The following is a 24,436-nucleotide window of genomic DNA, read 5'->3' on the forward strand; positions in this document are numbered from 1 at the left end:
GCTCTTATTTACCTAGCAGACAATTCTGCTTTGCATTATGGAGTACCTGCGAAGGAAATACACATGGGACAGGACCCTCGTCCTCGAGTTGTTAACAGTCTTGTGTGGGAAAAAGACATGAACAAATTATCATAAAGTAACGATAATGGATGGAGAAGAGAAAAACAGTTAAGACCTTACTGGGTCCTTATGCTTTATGTGTATTATGATGCTTTATATTATTTTATTAAAACCTAAAATTTTGGAGGAACTTTACCCCCAATTTTATCACTGGAGCAGGGACAACCAGCTAATTGCTATAATAGTCAAGAAGAAGAAGGTGGGAGCCCCAAAGCCATTAATTTCACATGTTTTAATTCCTGAGACCAAAGCTTTTCCCTAAACTCCCTCTTAGTTCATTTGGTTGACTCTGGACTCAGGCTAAACCTTGGCCCCCAAAGACCCGTAGAATGGGAACCTGGGCACAGGCCTGGTGGATATGGACACAGGGCTGCTCTAGGACTTTGGAGTTTTTTTCTCAGGTTTGGACATAATCAGGATCAGCCTCTTGCTGGGAAGCTGTAGTTCTGGGAGGTCAGAGATAAGGTGCGGTTAGTTCACTTCCTTGAGCTTTCCAGTTTTCAGAGTTCGGTGCTGCCACGACACCTGGTATGTGACAAATGAAGGAGATGGCCCTCAGAGCTGGGTTTCAGTTGGGAAAGCACTACCAATCGGTCCACCCACCCCCGCCTGCAAAGCTGGAGGGCGTTGCAGAAGCTGGACTGTAAACACTAGCAAATATTGACAGAACTGAGGGTCATGGCTAAACCCTCTGGTCCAAGTCTGTTGTAGCAGGATAAGAGTGTACTTCACAGGAACTGGTCAACTAGATTTGCATAACGGAACCCTAGCAATTTCTAAAACCAAGTTTTAAAACTGGCAGCTTGTCAGCCTCTCCCCCGCTTCATGTTTTTGCAGAATCCCTCCCCGCTCTAATTTCCTCATAGCTGTTTGGATTTCCTGCTGTAGGATTTTTTTTTTTTTTTTTTTTAAATTCTTCCAAGAGAGAGAAATCAGGACAACCTCTTCTCTAGGAGGGAGGTGGTTGGTATCCTAAGCTGTGTGAGAAGATCTGCTTTGATCCAAACCAGGTGTTGTCTGGTTTGTGTTCATTCCAGCCTGGGCCAAGGAACTGATCACAAGATGTTTTTTTGGTTTGTGTGCTATCTTGTGGTTGTGTGGCTGATTTCTGCCTCAGATGGTGCGTATACTTAAGACTGGTTTATAAGGCACTTGATATCAGGTTTAAGGTTTTAATGAAAGTTTAATCAATGAAATGCATTTCCTTTATTGGAAAATCTCAAATTGCTTGGCCTAATGCAATGTACTCAGAGGGGCTTAGTAAAATGTTTATTTTTTTTTTAACAAAATTTATTTATTTGACAAGGAGTAGGAGAGAAAGTGGGGCGGGGGCGTAGCAGAGGGAGAGGGAAAAGCAGGCTCCCCACTGAGCAGGGAGCTCGATATGGGGCTCGATCCCAGGACCCCAGGATCATGACCTGAGCTGAAGGCAGGGGCTTAATCGGCTGAGCTACCCAGGTGCCACAAGGGCTTAGTAAATATTTAATGATGATTTAATGATGATTCTGCTTTATGACATGGGTGGTTAATGGTTAACTTTCCTTTTCTGTTCTGGGAGCAAAAAGTACCCGTTTCAAAATATTGAGAGGTCTTATCTGTTATACACTCCAGGAATATTCTTTGGAAAGGGGATTGTTTCTTTAGAGGTAGATAACTTATGGTTGAAATTTTTTTTTATTTAAAAGATTTTATTTATTTATGGCTGAGTTTTTTTTTTTAAATTTAAAGATTTTATTTATTAATTTGAGAGAGAGTGAAAGCAAGAGAGATCACAGAGGGAGAGGGGGAAACAGACTCACCGCTGAGAGGAAAGCCTGATGTGGGGATCCATCCCAGGATCCTGGGATTATGACCTGAGGCGAAGGCAGTTCCTTAACTAACTGAGCCACCCAGGCGCCCCACTTTTGGCTGAATTTGAGTGAATCCAGTTACCCTTTAGAAAACAAAACTTTGGGAATTATTGGGCGGGGAGGGAAGTGGATGGACATAGACATGGAAGCGTATCCATAATCCAGCAAAAAGACACTTGGGTGGTGGTCTAACAAGGCTTCTTCATGGCACATGGCATGTCAGGTGAATCTTCTTCCTTCCAACAGAGAGCTGTCCAGAACTTCCTTCAGTGGAAAATGGCATAATTGTTATAAAGGAGGTAGAAGGACAAATTCTGGGGACTTGCCTTTGTATCAAGGGCTACCACCTGGTAGGAGAGAAAACTATTTTGCAATGCCTCTGTGGAGTGGAATGCTCCTGTTCCCACATGTCGCCGTAAGTTTGATTTTCCTGTTTCTTTGTATATCTTGTCATCCTACTGGATTCTTTCACATCCTACTTCCAGTAGGCCATGTTCAAACTGTATAAGAAAAGAATTCTTGGGGTGCCTGGGTGGCTCAGTGGGTTAAAGACTCTGCCTTTGGCTCAGGTCGTGATCCCAGGGTGCTGGCACTCTTTGCTCAGTCCCTTTCCCTCTGCAACTCTCCCTGCTTGTGCTTTCTCTCTCTCTCTCTCTGTGTCAAACAAATAAATAAAATCTTTTTTAAAAAAAGAGAAAATTCTCAATTTCTAGGAATTCATTTTTATTTTTATTTATTCATTTTTTAAAATTTATTTGACAGAGAGAGAGAGAGATCACAGGTAGGCAGAGAGAGGAAGAAGCAGGCTCCCCGCCGAGCAGAGAGCCTGATGTGGGGCTCGATCCCAGGACCCTGGGATCACGACCTGAGCCGAAGGCAGAGGCTTAACCCACTGAGCCACCCAGGTGCCCCTAGGAATTCATTTTTAAAGTACTTGGGCGGAACTTCTCTTAGAAGCTACAGGATCAGCTCTTGCTCAGTACTGATTCCATTAATTGATTAATTGATTGAATTAGTAGACACAATCAGCCCTGCAGGAAGAAAAGAATTTCTTCCATATATTAAAATTACCTTTTTGGGGCTACAATTTGCTTAATACTATACTCCTTTAAAATTTTTATGTTATAAAAAAGTCTAAACATATACAAAAGACGGAAGAGTAAAATCAACTCATACATCCTTATCACTTATCTTGCACAATTACCCACATATAACTCATCTTCTCTCTTCTACAATTCTGCTTTGCATTATTATTATTTTGAAGTAAATATGTCATGTTGTATTTTATCCATTATATAACTTTTGACCTGGGAAAAATTTATGTTCTCAACTTACAAATGTGGTAACTGAGATCCAAGTGACTTGCTCAAGTTCAGAACACTCATTTGTGGTGTCCGTAGAGACATAGAATCACTAGTCAATATCCTCATAATTACTACTATTTTTAGGACTAGCTCAGTTTGTTCTCCAGACCAATATGTTTGTCCTTTATTTATATGACCAAAGTCATCTCTCTCTGCATTTTCTCCTGGGTTTTTGTTTGTTTGTTTTTGTTTTTGTTTTAACCTGAGAAAAGCAAAATGAAACAAAGTAAAACATGATGAGTGACATGTACCTCTGGCTGGATGGAAGGAAGGGAACCCTCGCCTCAAACATAGAGTGAAGAATTTTCAGCAGGGCTTGACAGGAGGATAAACACACTATTGATCATTTCCAGTTCTATGCTTAATTACTTCTTGTAAGTTCAAGTGCCAACTGTCACCCTTGTGCATGACCAAGACCTTTCCTGCCACTCCCAGGCAAGCCTGCTCTTTTCACATCCAGCATCGATAGGGTTTGATACTATGTACTAGTGCAGTTTGCAGTCCCTATTAAAAAGCTCTGCTTTAGTTCTGATTTCTCAGCAAAGCCTGAGAAATTCTTGCCTTTGCAGGTGTCCTTTCAGATCACTTCCTGTTTTCTTCTTCAGTGGGTCACTGTCCTGACCCTGTGCTGATGAATGGCGAACCTAGTTCCCTGGGTCCTGTCCATGTGAGTGACAAAATCACTTTTAAGTGCAATGAGAACTACATCCTTAAGGGCAGCAATTGGAGTCAGTGCCTGGACAACCACACCTGGATGCCTCCCTTGCCCGTCTGCAAAAGCAGTAAGTAGGAGAGAAATAAGTGTAAATCCAAAGACACTTCCAAAGAAGCTTTGGGAGCTAGGAAGCAGCCCAGAAACAAGTGGGGCTCACAGAGCCAAGCCTCACCTCGAATGATGTGTTCCAGTGAAATGAACAACATCCAAACAATAACCCCTTCCCCACTTTAAATTAGGATTCCTGTCCTACTAAGTCCAACATGGGATAGTTTGGAGCATCTGACATTTTTTAAAAAAATTTCATGATAATGACTTAAAGTTCTTATTTGAAGAACACGCAAAAACAGGGGGCAAGGACAGTAACTTATCCACTGCCAAATTACACAAAATAAGAGTTGAAAGAAAGTACCTCCTTCTAACACAGTAATTCATGACTCTCAGAGGGACTTAGTTGGATGTGTTTGTTGTTTGTTTCATGACTTTTACATTTATGCAGACATTTAAATAAACAAAAGCATAAACACATATCGACACACATATATATGTACAAAAATGGGAATTTATGTATTTTTAATTGTTTATTTATCTATATATATAATTGATTACTTTTGGTGTATCATTACACATGGAAATCTAGTTCAGATCAGTATATGTGACTCTATCTCCTGCTTTTATTTTTTTTCTATCTCCTGCTTTTAAATAATAATGTGGATGTGCCATAATTTATTCCACATCTCTGTGTTGATGAACATTTATTCTATTTCTGTATTTTTGCTATTATAATGCTGCAATGAATGTTATATATATGTATACATATACATATATTTTTATGTCTATGTTATTATTTCTTTAGTCTGGATTCCTAGAATGATTGGTGGGTCACAGGATATATTTATTGGTCAAATATACTTAGAAGATTCAAGAAATTCTACTAAAAATTTTATTCTTGGACACTAAATAATATTGAAAAATCAATAGTATTACTTTCTAATAAGTATGAGATGAATACTGAAATGTAAAATAATTTCATTCATGAGACCTATATGAAAATTTACTGAAGGACATAAAATAAGACTTAGATAAAAGAAAAGATATGCCATGATCCTGGATGGATGGACTGGAATTACAATGTAACTCTGAGCAGAATTTTAAATTTAAAAATATAAAACAAAAAATTAAGTTTATTTGGAAAGGCACATATCTAACATTACAGATTAATTTAGTGAAAGACTTAATTTTTTAGAGCACTTCTAGTTTTATAATAAAAGTGAAGGAAAGGCACAGAGATTTCCCATATACTCCCCACCCCCACACATGCACATTATCAACACCATTTGGAAAAGTAGTACCCTTTTTTTTTTCCCAAGGATGAACTAATATTGACATATCATGATCACCCCAAATCCATAGTTACCTAAGTATTCACTCTTGGTGTTGTACAGACGGTTTGGACATATGCCTAATGACATACAGCTACCATTATAATATCATACAGAGTATTTTGGGGGCCCTAAAAATCCTTTGTGCTCCGTTTATTCATCTCTCTACCTTCCCTACCTCTCAACCACTGACCTTTTTAATTATAATAATGTTCAATTAGCCAGCATTTGGTATATCATTAGTTTTTGACGTAGGGTTCAACGGTTCATTAGTTGTGTATGAAACCCAGTGCTCATCATCCCATGTGCCCTCAATATCCATCACCCGGTTAGTTCTGAAGGACATCTTGGCTGCTTCCAAAGTTTGGCAATTATGGATAAAGCTGCTATACATATCAGGTGCTGTTTTTTGTGGGGACATGTTTTCAACACCTTTGGATAAATCCCAAAGAGTGCAGTTGTTGGATCTTAAGATATTTAGCTTTGTGAGAAACCGTCATACCGCCTTCCAGAGTGGTTATATCATTGTGCTTTCCCACCAGCTATAGAGGAGAGGTCTTGTTGCTCCACATCCTCATCTGCATTTGGTGTCATCAGTGTTCCAGATTTTGGCCATTCTCATAGTTGTGTAGTGGTATCTCATTGTTGTTTTAATTTACATTTCTTGATGATGTACACTCATTTTCCATCTGTATATATCATCTTTGGTGAGGTGTCTGTTAAGGTCTTTTGCCCGTTTTTTAATCAGGTGGTTTTCTTCTTGTTGAGTTTTAAGAGTTCTTTGTATACTTTGGTCCTTTATAAGATTTGTCTTCTGCAAATATTTTCCCAGCCCATGGCTGGTCCTCTCATTCTCTTCATATGTCCTTCATAGCACAGAAGTTTTAAATTTTAATGAATTCCAGTTGATTAACTGTTTCATGGATGGTGTCTTTACAGCTGTATCTAAAAAGTTGTCCCTCCCCATACCCAAGGTTGTCTAGGTTTTTTCCTACATTATCTTCTAGGTGTTTCATAGTTTTGTATTTTACATTCGATCCTCTGATCCATTTTGAGTTAATTTTTGTGAAGGATATAGAATAGGCAGTTTAAAAACAGGAACTATACTTAGCCTCTTTTAGGGAGTTTGTGGTTACTTAAAACATGCATATATAGGACACACAGTTAAATTACAAGCACATACCATCAACATTAACTTGAACAAGTTTAAAGTATTTATTTCCACCTGCCTTTTCTGTTTTACTCTTTAAATTCAATACTTCCTATCCTCGCTCGGAAATGCAGAATCTCTGTCTTTTTGTGTCAGTTCATTGCCCAATTTTAGGGATGCTCCTGAGGTCCCTGATTAAAACATTTTTTTCTGTTTAGATGCAAGATCTATATCATCTCCTTCAGTTCAAAACTGTATGCTTAAAAGTCACCAGAAAAGCTGTATAAACTGGAGATCCTTAATCAATTCATTAAAATTCTTTTTCCTTTCCTGAACTCAGTTTTTGATCTTTTTCTTTAATTCAGTTAATTAACATATAATGTATTGTTTCGGGGTACAGGTCTGTGATGCGTCAGTTTTATATAATACCCAGTACTCATTACAACACATACTCTCCCCAATGTCCATCACCCATTTACCCCATTTACCCCATTCCCCCAACCCCCTTCCGTCCAGGAACCCTCAGTTTGTTTCCTATGATTAAGAGTCTCTTATGGTTTGTCTCCCTCTCTGGTTTTGTCTTGTTCTATTTTTTCTCTCTTCCCCTATGATCCTATTATGTTTCTTAAATTCTACATATCAGTGAGATCATATGAAAATTATCTTTCTCTGATTGACTTATTTCACTTAGCGTAATACCCTCTAGTTCCATCCCTGTAGTTGCAAATGGCAAGATTTCATTTTCTCAGATGACTGTGTAATATTCCATTGTATATATATATACCACATCTTCATTATCCATTCATCTGTCGATGGACATCATGGTTCTTTAAAAAGTTATTAACTGCTTGAAGAAAACACCTGTGTTGTAGAAAAATACAAAGAAAACATTTAATTACCTACAAACCTACTACTCAGAAATAACAGAATACTTTGATATGTAATCTTCAGGCTTTTTTTCTCTTCATATATGATTATGCATGAGTGTGTTTTACAAAAGTAGTATTATATGCTGCTATTATAATTACATTTCCATTAGTATGTATTATTATAATGCATAGTATTATATACTACATACTATACTAATACATGTTCTTTTATGCTTGCTGGTTTTGCTCAACTATTTGTTTTGAAGGTATTTATGTTTCCATAAGTGTTCACCTACATAATCATTCTTAATTTACCCTTTAATCCTGATCCCCGTGTTTAGACTCATAATGTCAGAGCTCAAAGCAACTTTGGAGATAATATTATTTAAACTGCTCATCTTATAGCTTAGAAGAAAGCCAAGAAGGACAAAATAATGGTTAGTGGAAGAGCCAGAACTGAAATTCACAACATCTACTACTTTGTCCAGCTCTGTAGACTCCTCTTGTTTGCTCCCCGCTGTGTTCTCCCTGTTTCTGAAGCTCTCATATTACACAATTCTGTCCCACGAGAATGTCAGTGTCCTTTTGAACTCAGACCATTTATCTCCTGTCTCAGGGAGTTACTTCTCCCACCTCTACCTCTGGTTTAATTTCTTGATTCTTGTCCCCTGACAGTCTCGGTAACGTAAACTTCCTTTCCTCAAGCTCATGCCAATCAGAAAGCTCCCTCAAACCGTTAATGACTCAGAGGATAAGCAGGGGGAGGGGGTCTTTCCCATGTATAAATACGATTTGACCAGAAGAAAATGAACGGAGAAAGTGTCCCCAGATCCCACATGGATGGTTACACTTAGGGGATGCTGTTAATTGAGTACAACTCATGACTGTCACTCTTGTACTCCTGTTTCTCAGGAGACTGTGGCCCTCCTGGGAATCCAGCTCATGGCTATTTTGAAGGAAGAGATTTCAACTCAGGATCTACCATTACTTATCACTGTGAAGACAAGTAAGTATATGCAGCAGCCGTTCAAATGCAAGAACTTGTGCATTGACCCATAACATTGTTTTGGGGAATGACCCAGTCCACCTCACCTAATGCCCCTATGTCCTAGTGCCTCAGCAATCTGAGCTCATTCTGATTTCAGAGCTGCTTTAGCTCACACCAGCTCTCCCCAAGCTCTAGAAGATAGACTGATCCCCTTATTTACCCTAGAGAAGATATTTAAAATGTATGGTTTTCTAAAGAATCTTAGAATAAAAGCTCAAAGAAATATAGACCATATGGAACTGCAGAAAGAGAATGATTTATTATTCCAGACTGCCCCCCAACAAATCTGGTTTCCTATTTGCAGTTATTTGAGTATATATATTCCTAAAAAAAAAAAGAAAGAAAGAAAGAAAAAGAAGGAGAATGACTTAATACATCCTAATTGAAGTCTAACCTTAATTTAGACTACCTAATCACCCACCTTACAGATCTCCTACTCTTTCCTTGGCTTCATTCAGTCTTCCTACCTCAAGGTCATGTCTCCACATTAGCATTTCAGTCTCATTATATACTTCTAGTGGACTTTGCAGTCAACTCTTGTGTTTTTCTGAGTAAAAGCTGTAGCTCCTTTGTAAGATTTATTTGAGGGTTATCTCTAGCTTTCCACTTCTTTTTAGAGGGTGGATGGCAGATGCTTTTTTAAATTATTGAATGATGACGTGCTTCCTCCCTCTCCCTCCCCACCCAACAACTGTGTAAACACACATATTCAGAATTTCTCACTTCTCCATGTTTTATGGGTTGCACTGCCGCTTGGGTCCTCTCTACCCACAAGGAGAATGGTTTTAGTTGATTACTGTTTGGTAATACTGAAATCACTTAGCATGCATTGAGGCTCAAGGAAGTGGATTCTATCACAATAGGAAATACGGGCTCCCTGCCGAGCAGAGAGCCTGATGTAGGGATCTATCCCAAGACCCCGGAATCATGAACTGAGCCAAAGGCAGAGGCCTTAACCCACTGAGCCACCCAGGCACCCCTATTGTTGCCATTCTGACTTCTGTTCAGGTACCACTTAGTGGGCATGCGGGACCAACAGTGCGTTGACGGGGAATGGAGCAGTGCACTTCCCATCTGTGAATTGATCCAGGAAGCTCTCAAGCCAATTCCACAGACTGCATTTGAGAAGGCACTTGTAAGTAGTAGGCTGTCGTCTGTCTTGTTCACAGTGGTCTCTCCAGGGCCTGGTATCACTCCTGGTGCATGCTCAGTAGATATCTGAAGGGTTGTTACAAGGGGCTCATAAACTGTTAACTCACATTTTTACATACATGAGTTCTCATTCACCACCATCATCACCAACACCTCATGAGGGCTTGTTGGTAGAAGTTACAGACTCGTGGACTTTATAGAGCAAGCTTTCTAAGCTCGTGTCTTAGACTTACACATATTGCTGTGAAAAGTCTCTGAAATTCTTCTAGATTCCAAAAACCACCGATCAGGTCATTTTCATTGAGGTCCCTCTTTTCGTTTATATTTATTGCTGAGATAATAACTATATAAAAGCCAGAAGATTTAAAGGATCTATCATATTGAAGACCCAGATTTGTATTTAAGCTGGCCAGGTTCTCAGCCCCCAGTCAGGACCTAAGCACTACTCATTAGCTTCTGACTATATAGCTGGATCTCAGTTCTTAGGTTATAACTTAATTTTTTTTCTTTTCTTTAGTTTGCCTTTCAGGAGAATAAAGAACTTTGCAAAGCCATACAGAACTTTGTGCAAAGACTGAAGGAAAATGACTTAACAATGGAAGAACTGAAATACTCTCTGGAAAAAAAGAAAGCTGAGTTAGAGGCAAAAATGTTGTCCTGACGTTGTAACTGAGCAGACTGGGTAATCTGGGTAATAGAAACGCACCTAGGAATAAATTTTCTCTTGGTTCTAAAACTAGTTTTGGACTTTTTTCTCATTAGACTGAAACTCAACTTCATAGAAATCAACTGTAGTTGTATAAACCACTGTCTCTCTCTGTGTGTGTGTGTGTGTGTGTGTGTGTGTGTGTGTTTCTCAGAATGTGGAAACACCAAGTGTGGCCATTGTCTGTTTAAGACCAGAATTAGCACATCAATGGGGAGTGGAGGGTCTAATTTCCTGTCTGTAAGGAGAATGGGAAGCTCAGATCTCAGCTAAGGGTATGCCTCACATTTTAATGAGAGATGAATGGTGAGGCAAAACATAACCTCAAATTAATCAAGACCTATGAAGCAAAAATTAACCTCTCATTTTGAGAAAATAGGTTCACAACAGTTACATCCTTGAAATGACCTGTTGAGACAAAAATAGAATTAGGAGTTAAACCCTCTTTGAGTTTCCCCTACATCTTGTTTATGAAACACCAATTTCTAAACCTTCCGCAGTCATATTGCTTACCACCTTTGGATGAAACCTATTCCTGCCTGGTAAATTTGAGATGGCAAAATATATAAGTGAATATATTTTCTTTTTGTCTTTGTAGAGGGCAGAAGAAGCTAGAATCTTGAGGTAGGATAGGTTTTCCTATCATGATGTCATACTGAGACGATATGACAAACTTCTATCGCTTGTTCTGACCTCTACCAAAAGACATAGGAAATCTGGATGAAATACAAACAAAATACAAAAGAGAACTTGAAATAATGGAATGTCCATAGATGAAATTATTAAGGAGAATAGAAATAGGAGTAAGAAACTCTCAAGTAACCCACATTCTATTAATAGACACAAGACAGGTATATGTACATCATTAATTCAGAGCGATTAGAACGAAATAAACAACTTTCACAGAGCAATGGGCTAGGGGAGTTCAGCTTCAAGGAGGAGGCCTTCTGTCTGGAAGAGGAGGAGGCAGGAGAATCGTTAAGAAGAGTCACAGTTCTTGGGCCTTTAAAAGTGAGTAGGATTAAGAGACAAAGATTAGAGAAGAGGATATTGCAAGTGGAAAGATTTGAGAAATGTAGTAAGAGCACCATAAAGAGCCATAAGCTTTTGAACCAAGTAAATCCACTCCTCAGCTTCATCTAACTTGAGCAAAATGATTTCTAATTTGAAGCTATTCATTCTACTACTGTATATATTGTCTATACTGGGGAGACCTTGTGAACATTTGAAATGTCCAATCTTAGGAATATTTTTAGTAAAATATGGCCCATCAAATGTAATGCAACCTCTTATTGTAATTATCAAAAGAAAATCTTAAAAATATAATCCTAAGTACAAGTAGAATACAGAATAATAAGAACTTATGATCGCATTTCTATAAAACCTTTCTTCTTGTAGAGGAGGACAAGGCAGTAACAGGCACAGAGGAAAACAGGTATCTTAGGATGGTGAAACTCCAAGTGTTTATTCTCTTAAAGATCTTTAAAAAAATTTTTTTAAGATTTTACTTATTTATTTGAGAGAGAGAGAGAAAGAGAGCATATGAGCAGGGGCAGAGGAGAGGGAGAAGTCGACTCCTCTGCTGAGCAGGGAACCTGATGTGGGGCTCGATCCCAGGGCCTGGGGATCATGACCTGAATGGAAGGCAGATACTTAACCAACTGAGCCACCCAGTTTCCCCAAGTCCTTAAATGTTTTAAATTGAGTTTTTAATAGTAAGTTTTAAAAAACGTGTTGTGCAGAGAGGCAGGAAAGATGGAGCCTGCTTAGGGAATGGCAGATGGCCTGGTTTGGCCTGGATAAAGCATGGGAAGTGAGGAGAGAGACGCCTAGACAGATACATTAAAGCCAGTTGGTAGAGCCTTTTAAAGGGCATATTAGAGAATTTAAACTTTATTTGGTAAACAGTGAGTGAAGATCAAGAAAAGAAGTGAAAAGGACAGAACACAGATTTTGCTCGCAACAGTATGTAGTATGGGTAGAAGTAGGAAAGAATAGAGAGAAAGAAACCATTTAAGATCTATTGCAGTAGTCCCTGTAGGAGACAATGATGACTGGAATTGGATGATGGCAGCAGAAACAGAGAAAGAGAGAGAATATCAGACACAAGAGACTTGGGAAAATCAAATAAAAACAATTTATCAACTCGAACATTGGAGGATGAGGGAGAGGAAGGGTTTCAAGGTGAATTTGAAATTCCATTCCTGGAAGCCTGGATTATTGTGGGGGTCAGAAGGTGAAGCTTCTGGGCAGAAAATGAGAAGTTCCATGTGTGGCATGTAATGTACTTGTAGGATGTCTGATGGGCAACAGAAAACGTTAAGTCTGCATTTCAGAGAGAAATCAGAGATAACGAGGTAGTTATGGAGCGGTTTTCTTATAAGGAATAGTTAAAGCCATGAGAGTGGTTACAATAATTTTAAAGATAATGAAGAGAAAAATTTTTGAAAAGAAGAATCTGGGACATATATATAGGAAGGGATGAGAAAGAATAAGAAGAGATAAGAACTAAGAGCATTTCATGAAAGAGGGGAATCAGAAAAGTTCAGGGTAATGGAAGCCAAAGGAGAGGAGTTTCAGAGAGGAGATTATCAGCAGTGTTTGGGGATGCCGAGAAATCACGTGATGAGTTCAAGAAATCTTGGATTTGGAGATAAGGACTAGCCAGAAAGAGGTGTGTCCCTAATGGAGGAAGAAGCCAGACTGGAAGGCCATGATGGGAGGGGCTGGGAGGGTTTAATGAGAAAGAGTAGGCAGGAAACATAGGAAACCTAAGAAGTTAAACATCTTATAACAGAACAAAAATGGAATTTGAGGTTTTGGCAAGGTTTGGGGAACACTTCAGGATGAATGATGCATTGAAAATAAGAAAACAAACAGATCCCTTCTGAAGGCAAGAGTGACTAGAAGAGAGGTGCCCCAGGGGTTCAATCAGTTACTGCCACTTTCCGAGGGTGCAGGGGAGAAGAATTCGGCACCAACAAGTCCGCTGTAAGACAGAGGGAGTAGAGATCAACAGTAGAGAAGACTGTCACCCAAACAACTCCTTAGTCTCATATTTATTGGAAAGTAGATAACAACCAACGAAGAAGCCGACCTAACTAGGTTACACATTGACCATGAGTCTTGTAGATACGTGAGAAGAAAGGCCAAATATGTCTGGTCACATAGTACATAACTTAGAGTTGAACAAGCCCATTCAAAGGGATGGTTTGATTAACTGCAGGTGATCTCTGGAGAAGGGGAGTTGACAGAGAAATGAAGCAGGAAGTGTTCCACCCTGAGCCGGCCAGGCGTTCCCAGCTGCTCAGCTTCAAGGACCCATATCACCCTCTCCCCCAGAGGCCTGCTATTAGTACAGGTTTTTCTTAAGGCTATATTTAAGCATGCCTTGTGACCAGTATAATTTCTCATGGGTTATATTTTAAGCAGTACGTTGTTCTGAGGGATGGTTACAAGTTAAGGGTCTGCCTTGGGCTCAGGTCATGATCCCAGGGTCCTGCTCAGCGGGGTATCTACTTCTCCTTCTCCCGCTGCCCCTTCTCCCACTCATGCATGTGCTCTCTCTCTCTCTCAAAATCTTAAAAAAAAAAGTGGCTAAGAGAGAAAATGTGAGATGGGTAGAAGCTGCTTCAGAATGATTGTTTAGTGGGAGTAGGAGGCAAGGTCAATTGCTGAGAAGAAGCCCATTCAGTGACCTAGAGAAAAAAATTTGCAACAGTCTATGGAAAGTAAAGAAAAGTCTTCCAGTAGATGGGGAAATGGTATTTTGAAGACAAAACTTTAAAGGTGGTGTTTCCTTCAACTTAGCTCTCAAGACTTGGCACAATTCAGAATCCTCCACTACATTCATTCTTGTCAAGTTGGCAAATTAGTCTCACCTTTTGATTTGGCTCATGTTTTCTTTACTTCTTATAGCCTTCTCATTTTCATCTACTCATTTTTCCACTTTTCATTCAGAGGAAATGAAATCCCAATTCTCTGTCAAAGCCTCTGTGGTGTTTCAACACCACTCTTTTCTGAGACCTTTATGAGACTTCTGGTGTTTATGACAGAAAAAGTGAAATTTTCAGGAAAAATTGCACTTTAATAGCTATGTCCCATCAGTTAACATGTATTGAGTATGGATTATGTTCCAGGCAACTGGGCCCACAGCAGGAAGTCAGTAAACTTGTTAAATTCCCCACCACTGTACTGTCTTGGGGTGGAATGAAGACCAGCACAGGGAAAAGTCATCAGTCACAGAGCCCCAGGAAGGCCTGCTGGACCAAACATCCTAGAAAGTGCATCAAGGTGGGCCTAGTCTCAGCCCTACAGTATCCAAGTTTTCTAGGCTAGGTGGATTGCATCGTATAGGTCTGTTTTGAATTTAGGAAAAGAAAAAACGAATTCTGGCATCAAATTCATTCTACCATTCCACTTAGGGGAAATGGTTGGCAGAGAAGAGAAAAAACGATTGCAACATGTTATCAGGAAGCAGGGTTAGTGCCCAGGAAGGGGATTAGGTAAATACCAGTGCTTTATTTCCATTGTTAATCATTCACTGGGCCAATAAAAAGTTTCTGCCCATCCATTAGAACTTGGCCTTCTGTGACCAGCCAGCCACATGGCTGGAATTCAGGGACTTCTTAGTGGTGCAATGACTAGCTAGCTTCAGGGTACTCTGGGAAACGTTCGTCTGGGGAAGAGCTGAAACTATTACAGATCCAGACAGGTTTTTTTTTTTCCCCTTGAGAAACGACCCAAGGGACCACGAAAGTGTCTTCTATTTCTTCCTCAGCTACCTGCCAGGTCAGTGGATTATTTGGGGTGCCTTGGGGAAAAGGCTGGTGGTTTGGCCCTTTAAGGAGGGCAAGAGAGACAAAACCTTGGGGGTATTTTCAGCAGACATCTTTTCAGGAGTCCTGCATTAGGGTGTTGTATAATTTGAAAAGTATTTTTAGTCCTTCTAAGCCTCAATTTTTTGTTATAAGTGGCGGAATAATAATGCATACAAATAAACTGAAGCAGAAAGGAAGTAGAATGTCACTCTTGTTATTGTATCTAAAAGTCGGGTGTGTTGGCTCAATGATTCCTTACCATCTCTCCGCACAGTGGAGTTGAGGCAGGAGGTAAATCAGAATGTCCAAAGAGGGTTGCAGAGGACCTGGTTTTTATAGTCTGCATTCTAAAAATTTATACAGAGCCCTTTGAAGATTTTATTAACCCCTCCCCATCTTCTCCACCATCCACAGCAAAGATCTTTTGATAATAAGAAGGATGTTGGTCAGCCTCCAGTTACTTTCTGAAGCTAGAAGCCTTGACTGCTCTCACCTCCTTTTTCTTCCCCACTTTTCTGAATCTGACAACGTTGATTACCCTTCCTTCTGGAAATTTCCTTCTTCCTTGGTGGGGCAGGACACAGTACTATTCTTGTTCTTATTTCAACTCCTCAGCCACTCTTAGCTGAGTCCTGTTCTATCCCTAAAATGGAGTAGTACAAAGAGAATGACAGAGCATCCAGAATGAGCAGAAGCATCAGGGAAGGTTTGAATTAAATGTAGGGATACATTTGGATATAATATGAGAACACAAGGAAGACGCTGATAGATACAGAGATTTTAGGAAGGAGGTGCAAATGTGGAAGGAAGTTCTTTCTGGAATCTGAAACTGATGTGATTGAGTGTGTAGCTGCAAGAAAGGAGTTGAGACTGGAGAAGAATATTATCCTTTCAAGAGGCATGCAATCAGAGTTTAGACAAAATAAATACATGGACTTAAAAAGTAATCTCTAATGGAAGGAGAAATTTGGGGGCTGAGAATTCTCCCGGCACCTCTCAAATTGTACTGCACAGTGCATGTCAACAGTATTTATCTCCAGAGACCTGTCATGATGATCATAGCTCTTGAATTGGTGTCACCTCTATAGGAATTTAAACAGTGACAATGTCATTGAAATATTAGGGCATTTACTAGGGAAGTCTTAGCTTTTTAGTGGGAAGCTGATAGCATTCTAGATTTTATAAGGAATGGAAAGATGATCTAAATTTATTGTCATCATTTGAGAGATGAGAACCTGAGACCCAAGGAGCTCACATGGCCTCTTCAAGATCATAGAATTGGACTGTAGTGAATGGGGCTCAAATTTGGGTCTTCTTAACCCACAAGTCCTAGTCTCCATCCCCATCCTCTGTAGTCTTCTGAATCCTGTGCAGGTTCTGCTGGAGGACCACAGGGAGTAGTGATGGTGAACTCCAGATGCTCCCCAGGTCTCACTGAGCCACCATATAGCTTGAGAACTAGGGAGGGAAGTGGGATCACTGCATCATTTATCTCATCTACATTAATGAGGCACTTCACAGACATTATTCCATTTGGTCCTCAGGAAGGCAGTTAGTCATTTGCACTCTGAAGATAAAACTATATTGCGTTTTATTTATTTCATATTTATTGGGAAACTGTTACACAACAGTTACAGTATGAGGTCAGCACTAGGAAGTTGAATAAACATCTTCTTTGTCTTCAAGGGTCTACAGTCTGTTTTAGGAGGCAAACGTGAGCAGAAACAATACCATTACAATTAAGGCCTCAGCAAAATACTAGGGGAGCTTAGAAGAGGCTGATATTTCTCAGTGGAATTGGACAATTCTTCATTAAAGAGGTGATATTTAATCTGGACAGTGAATCAAGAGAAGGTTGGAGGTAAAAGCATCTGTCAGAAGAGATATTATATGCAAATGCTTGCAAGTGTTTAAAAAGTGTGTAAAAATCCAGAATGGGACACCTGGATGGCTCAGTTGGTTGTGTCTGCTTTCAGCTCAGGTCATGATCCCTGGGTCTTGGGCTCACTGCTCTACAGGGAGTCTGCTTATCCCTCTTCCTCAGGCCCTCCCCACCACTCTTGTGCACACTCTCTCTTTCTCTCTTTCTCTGTCAAATAAATAAATCTCTAAAAAAAAAAAAAAAACCCAGGATGTATTTTGAAAAAGGTAGGCACCTCCATGAAGTTGAACTACAGTATTTTAAGTGAGTAGAAGCAGAGGGAGGGTTGGGAGAGGTAAGGAAATCTAGCAAATTTGGAACCATTGGAATTTTTAAGTAAATTGCTTTTTAGGAATATGACAGTGTCATCTTAGAAGCTGGCTTATGGATGTATAAAGGCGTTTTAGTACTCTAGGGTGGGTGAAGGGAATTATGAGAACATAAACCCAGACTATGGAAGTGAGATGGAGGAGAGAGTGACAGATTCCTGTGTTGCTGTGACAATGTGATGGGACTCAGAGACTGACTATGGGAGGGAACAAGAGAGAGGAGGCTAGGATGACTGAAGTTTCTAGTCTGGAAGGCTGGATAGAGATGATTACCTGAGCTGAGATAGAAAACATCGAGGTCAAGGGTGTTAGAGCGAAGATAGTGGGTTTCATTTGGGATATGTTGGATTCAAGGTGCGTGGGAGATACAAAGGAAGCAGGTGGGAAACTGATCTGAACTTTGGGAACTATACCTTACACTTGAAAAAAAAAGGATTTTTGCTTAAATAAGAAATCTAACAATCGGTTGCCAGGGGCTTGAGGGTAGGGGAAATAGGGAGAGCTTGGTAAAAGTATATAAATTTGGGGGCACTTGGGTAGCTCAGTGGGTTAAAGCCTCTGCCTTCGGCTCAGGTCACGATCCCAGGGTCCTGGAATCGAGCCCCACATTGGGCTCTCTGCTCAGCGGGGAGCCTGCTTCTCCCTCTTCCTCTGCCCTACCCGTTTGTACTCTCCCTCTCACTTGTTCTCTGTCAAATAAATACAAAAATAAAATCTTAAAAAAAAAAACACGAAAAAGAAATCTAACAGGGGTGGCTCAGTTCGTTAAGCATCCAATTCCTGATTTCTGCTCAGGTCATGATCTCACTGTTATGGGATTGAGCCCTGAGTCAAATCTGCTTGAGTTTCTCTTTCTCCCTCTCCTTCTGCCCCATAAATAAATAAATAAATAAATAAATAATAAAGTATTTTTAAAAAGAGAGAGAAATCCAACAGAGTGAAAAATTTGAGTTTCCTTTCAAGATTACAAATGAAAAGTATAAGAATTCATTTATGGATTTGAAAAGAAAACTCACAGGTATTTATCACACTCAAAATTAGAAATGTAATTTTTGTATTATCCTGGGCAAAAAATAATTTGTGAAGATAACCAATTGCAATTATAGATTTTTCCAGAGTTGAAGGTTTTGTTCAAGTGGCAGAGCAATGATCTCTATAGTCCAGAAATAACATTTGCAAGGTCACCTTTAGGGTTCAGATACCTGCCTTTGTGCAGCTATAAGGGAAGACAAAATAGTTTCTCCTTATTTTGCTGATATTTCTTTCCCTGACTTTTAGAAATATTCACAGTTTCAAGGCTCAGCACTGGAATTCCACTTGTTAGTGACCAGAGCAAGGAGGTCGGCTTAAAGACTCAAAATTTGTGTATGGGACTGAATAGGACAGAATAAGATTTTTATTAGCAACTGAGTTTATGAAATGTGTAAGTTTTTATACACTTTATAAGAAGACAGTTGGGCCCAAAGGTATGTGAGTGATTAATGGATAAAGGTCAAAGTCAAGGGAGTAGGTAAGTTCCTCTCTGGAAGACAGGGAAAACTAGGGGAAGAAGAATGCCCAGGACAGGCCTTCGTGTGCACGAGAGTCTCTGTTCTGGGTGTGGCACTGGGTCTCACCATCACCAAAGTCCACAGTGAAGGCCCAACCAATGGTTTCTGGTCCAAGTCCAGTGGGTGTTCCTCTGCCCTGGGTTTTATATTGAAGTACCCTGGTGTTGCAGTCAAATGTCATTGTAATTATACATCACCATTTTAATTTTACTTTTATCTATGAGAGAAAAAGAGGGAAAGCAGGGGAAGGAGCAGAGGGAGAGGGATAAGCAGACTCTGCACTAAGTACAGAGCCCAACTTGGGGCTTGATCCTAGGACCCTGAGATCTTGACCTGAGCCAAAAATCAAGAGTCAGACATTTCTGTCCCCATCATTATTATGATGATGCTTTGGCTCCAGGAATTCTGGTCTTGTCAAGGTCACATGCCAACCCCAATCCCATCCCTCTTTTCTCTAACATTTCTCTTGAATGTTTTCTATGCGCCACTGTGCACCAAGCCAAGCTACCTCTCAGAAATTCTGAGACACATGTATAGTTATCATTCCTTCTTTCTAAAACAGGAAATTGAAGCTTAGAGGAGTGGAGTATCCTGCCCCAGGGACAGACAGTTCCCATCTGAGGGAGACAGGATTCAATCCACATAGCCTGGATCTGACTTCAGAGCCCATGCTCCAGGGTCTGGCAACATACTGTCCTCCTGTGCTCCCTAGCACTGTGTCTGTGGCCCCAGCATAAAGCTGAGTGATATGAATTCCTCAGCCCTGTGTAGGGTCTGTATATACGGTGACCTTTATCTCCTGTCCTAGCCTGTGGAAGGAGGAGACTAGTTTTTGTTCATTCCTTCCCTCCTCACTGTCTTCTGTTGAATGGTTGAGGATATGACGACTTCAGGTTAAGGATGGGGAAGAGCCTAGAGTAAAATCACGAGGCTCTGTTCTCCTTAAGAACTTGAAAATCAGTGAAAATCTGACCTTGACAAAACAAAGCCTCCAAGAGTAGATACGGATGTGGAGCAGTATTATTCCTCTTTAAAACATTTTATCACTAGGTGCTTTTGAATGTAATGTCAACAAACATTTCTTGAGTGCTTTAACTATGTGAGGTGAGTGCCAGGTACCAGGTACCAGGTACCTGGTGGGGCAGAGGCAAGTAAGAGCCCATCTCTGACTTCAAGGCCTTTGAGGTCTAGTGTTGAAGACAGAGGTTAAATGTCAGTTATAAGCCACAGCTGAATCAAAGTTAGAAACATCGAGCTGTAATTAGAATATGAAGACTGGCCTGGGGACAAGGAGGGAACATTGGAGAAAGGACTGGCAGAACAAATAGGAATCAAAGAGGGAAGAAGGATAAGAGGGCAAGTGATAAACGGGTAGGGATGCATTATAGGAAAATGTTTGGGACCATCAGGGATCCAGATTGTTCAGGTCAACCAAAGCATGGGGTCAACCAAGCATCAAATGACAGAAAAGCTCCTGGCTAGAAGTCAGTGAGGGAATACCAATTCCTAAAGGATCAGTTTGCTGAAATCAATTTGCTAAGTTTGTTGAATGGTCAATTACTGAACAACTTTTAAATATTCATTTTGAATATACTAAATGATTGTAAATGTCTTCTTTTTGAACACAGCTAATGAATATGTTCTGTGTAGCAGTATTTTAAGTATTTCTATTCAATTTCTTAAAAAGTCAAGATTTAAACTTATGGCCCTGTTTTTATATATATACTCGGGAATATTTTCTGGAGTATATCCAATGTACTTATTTTTATTGTGAACATAATAACTGCAACAATTCATATGGGGAATTTCCACTTTATGCTATACTATCAGTCTCCTGAGTTTTTGTAGTCAAATTCTATTTTGCCAATATATTGGTATTTTTGTTTTACTTTATTTCATTTTTTAAAAATTAAAAACAATTTCCAGCTTATTTTTAAAAATTTTTTAAATACATATTGATTTTTTAGCCTTTTTCTTCAATTTCACTGAAATTCAACCAATGCTATGAACTCATCAAAAATTAAAGAAACTCATTTCCATAGTTTTTACAGGTCATAACAGTTTTCACTGGAAGGGAGAAATTTATCGTATTTTGCAAATTTCATGGATGATTTAGTGGACTGGTTTTCACTATGTGGAACAACTTACTCCCACTAGTCTCCTGTCTCATCCAGACTGCTGGGCAAGAGGAAGAGTCTAGAGATCTGGAGTGGAGGGAAGGGCAAACAAAAAGGAAAGAGGGTGTGTAAGGGCCCCAGTGCTGGTCTCCTTCACGCATCTTTAGACCACCTCAGTGTATTCAGTACAAATTCTGAAAACATATTTTAGTAAGCCAATACATTTGGTAAGTGGATCATCTCGTTGAATTTATTTTTTTGGCAGAATTGTCCTAGTGGCCCTGTCTGGAACTCAGGGGCCAAGATGTCTGTCAAGTGGAATGGCCCACAACTGATGACGGATGGAAGAATGGCTTCATCAGAACTGAGTTTTGGAAAGATAGGATCAAATGAGTCATTACTCAGTTAGGAAGTTAGGCCTCTCCACGTAGTGTGAAGGGACATTATAAACCTGTCTCTTTCTGTAACGTGGGACAGAAACATCTTTGAGGTAAATATTGAGGGCACTATCAGATATGTGCATAGTATGAATTAAGAACACCTGGGACATATAGAATCATCTGGATCTAACAGGTATCAGAATAAAAGATAAAACTCAGTATTTCTTTGGGAGTTAACTTTTTATATATTCCTTTGAGGACAAGGACTATTTCTAATGTAAATTTAAGGTTTAAGATATATTGTTTTTCCCAAAGGGAACAGGAATGATGGTGGTGAAGAGAAAAGTGTCCTTCATGATTTTGCTTTAAAAAAGTCTTCAATTGTGCAAAAAGAATGAATACTGTTACGCTGAAAAAATAAATAAAATGGAAAAAAAATAAATTAATTAATTAATTAAAAAAAAGTCTTCAAATAGTCTGATCAAATATGAAAGTATAATTTGTCACATATATTTTTCTTTTTCTTTATATAGCTATATGTATATCTACACATACAGATATACATATCTCTCCATAAACTATTCATTGAAAATTGCAAATTGCTTCATGTTTTATTGCCTCTGTTGACAATTGTCATGAGGAACTCTCAATACGACACAGATCTGACTCCTTTTCTCTATTTCATCATTTTCCTGCCTTTTGGTATAATTTTGTCTTCCATTTGTTCCCTCTTCTCCAACTCCTCTGCCATTTCCATGGTCAGACCATTTCTGTGGCTCACCTGGCCAACTGCAGTAATCTTCTTCTTCAACCTTCCTGTTTCTTCTCTTTTTTTACTTCAGTCTCTCATGTACCACATGCCACAGTGATCTTTTAAAAGCACAAGCACTGGGTGTTCTATGCAACTAATGAATCCTTGAACACTACTTCAAAAACTAATGATGTACTACTATATGTTGGCTAACCGGATATAATATTAATAATAATAATAATATATAAATAAATAGAAATTAAAGCACAATAATGAACCACTCCTTAGCTTTAAAGTAAAAAAGGGGGAAACAAAATCCAAAATGAAAAACAGTGGTTCTTTATTCCCTAAAGAGCAGGGTCTATAAATTCCTAAACTTGACCCTTATCTCCCATTTGGACACTTCTATAAGCTGTCCCTTCTTAACAACCCCTTCCCCATCTCTCCTCTAAATGGAGGCTAACACCGCCTGTGTCATGTTTTAACATTTGTGTGCATGTGCTTTCTTCTACTATAGGTCATAATTTCCTTGAAGATGTGGACCCCATAGTACTTGCAGTAGTGCTTTATGATGACTAGGAATTTAATGATTGCTTATTAAATTGAAGTCTTTTGCAGGAAAAAATGTGGGAGAATCACCAGGGCATGCTCCCCAGAGCTCTAAATGGGATCCTTCATAGAAAAGAGAAAGTGGCAGCCCAGCCCTTCTTTAGGCTGTGGAGAGCCTCTGATCCAACTGTGTTCCAAATGATCTTGGTCGCTGCTCTAATGGCTCCTGTTCTTGGTGAGTACTAGAGAAGTAAGTTCAGATTGGCGACAGACATTCAAGATCATCCACTCATTCTCTCTTAACACCAACAGATGATTCAACTTTTAGCAGAAAGCCACTTTCAGCAACAAGAGTTGATTTGATCAGGAATTTGGAATTTGGAATTAAAGGGGATTTGGAATTATTTGGGATTTAGGGGGAATTGGTTTCATCAATAGAAGAGACAGTTTTCTACCCACCTCTCCCTAGCATTTCTTCTCCAGGAATTTTTCAAAACAATTTGTCTCCCAAGCATGACTTGAAACAAGTTGGTGTGATTTATCAGCCCGACTGAACAATTTTCACTGCCACTGGATCTATCCAGAATAGAGAGGAGAAATAAGTAAAAACTTCTCCTAGGGCTCCTGGAAGGTAAATTATTGGTCCCCTATTTAATTTTTGCAAAGAAAGCAGGATTAACATCTTTGTTTCAAGGACTCCATGCCTCTTCCTTTGCATCATTCAAAATCCAACGTGTACAAAAAGGTGGAAATTAAGAATGTGCTTCTTACCCACCTCTTAGCCACCTAGTTTCCCTTCCCTAAGACAAGCAATCTTACATAATGGTATTATTCAATTTCTGTTGGAGGAAAATTATAGGAATTGTTGGCTTTGCTCAGATATCCCTGAGTCAGCAGATAGGAGGACTCTGAAAGAAGGATGAAATCACATCTATCATCCTTTAGATAAATTATCTCATAAACACTAGAGAAGGGATGAAAAATTCTGCCTTTTATCATTAGCATTAATCAGCAAATGTGTATTACTGATCACTCACTAGATTCGTTGAAATATGGGGACAATAAGAGTTATTACTTTTCTTGATTAGAAGAGAAAAGAATGGTCCTTTATCTAAAATCATACTACTGAAACATTAAGATGCTGTGTTTTGAGCTCTAACTTCTGGCTCTCCTTGTCATTTTTGTGTCCAGGAGATTGTGATCTCCCACCAAATTTAAACTTTGCTTCTCTAACAACTGTGGTGAATGAGACACACTTCAAAAGTGGAACTGTCCTGAGGTACACCTGCCGCCCTGGCTATGGCAGGGTTAATTATCTAAGCCCGATTATTACCTGTCGGCATATCAAATGGGACTATGAAGAATTCTGTGTCAGTAAGTATGAACATTTATTTTTCTTATTTACGCTTTTCACTTCTTTACAAAGATGCCTCAGGAATTAAATTTTCTCAGTGCAAATGAGAATCTTTGGTCACTAAGAAACAATCTAGTTGTCAAGTCACTGATTTCAATGTACATATGTGTGCTACTTTTAGAAAAGCATAAATAAAGAAATAAATAAAACAGAAATTATGAACTGCCCAGTTGCAGTGAAAAAGAAGCTATCCTTTACACTGTAATTCACTTAACACTTCTTTCCAAAGTGAACTACAAATTCAATTTT

The 24,436-nt window shown here is 39.3% G+C and overlaps 2 protein-coding genes across 3 annotated transcripts in view; both read left to right on the forward strand.

Moving 5' to 3' along the window:
• Positions 1-775: 775 nt before the first annotated feature.
• Positions 776-10,375, forward strand: C4BPB (complement component 4 binding protein beta). Its single transcript, XM_045982097.1, is given in 7 exon segments — positions 776-1,240; positions 2,217-2,334; positions 2,336-2,385; positions 3,940-4,116; positions 8,363-8,456; positions 9,507-9,633; positions 10,168-10,375. Coding segments are annotated over 7 exon segments (768 nt in total). The 5' UTR covers positions 776-1,182; the 3' UTR covers positions 10,312-10,375.
• A 4,562-nt stretch (positions 10,376-14,937) lies between these two features.
• The window catches only part of C4BPA (complement component 4 binding protein alpha), a 30,520-nt gene continuing 21,021 nt past the window's right edge, over positions 14,938-24,436 (forward strand). Inside the window, exons 1-3 of one of the 2 annotated variants that reach the window (XM_045983260.1) lie at positions 14,938-15,147; positions 22,833-23,008; positions 23,965-24,147. In XM_045983260.1, the coding sequence (XP_045839216.1) occupies positions 22,849-23,008; positions 23,965-24,147 (343 nt within the window). In that variant the 5' untranslated portion in view covers positions 14,938-15,147; positions 22,833-22,848. The remainder of the gene's footprint in view (positions 15,148-22,832; positions 23,009-23,964; positions 24,148-24,436) is intronic. The other variant, XM_045983261.1, reaches the window with a different exon arrangement.

Source organism: Meles meles, chromosome 17 (assembly GCF_922984935.1).
Source record: "Meles meles chromosome 17, mMelMel3.1 paternal haplotype, whole genome shotgun sequence".
In the NCBI taxonomy this organism is placed as follows: Eukaryota; Metazoa; Chordata; class Mammalia; order Carnivora; family Mustelidae; genus Meles; species Meles meles.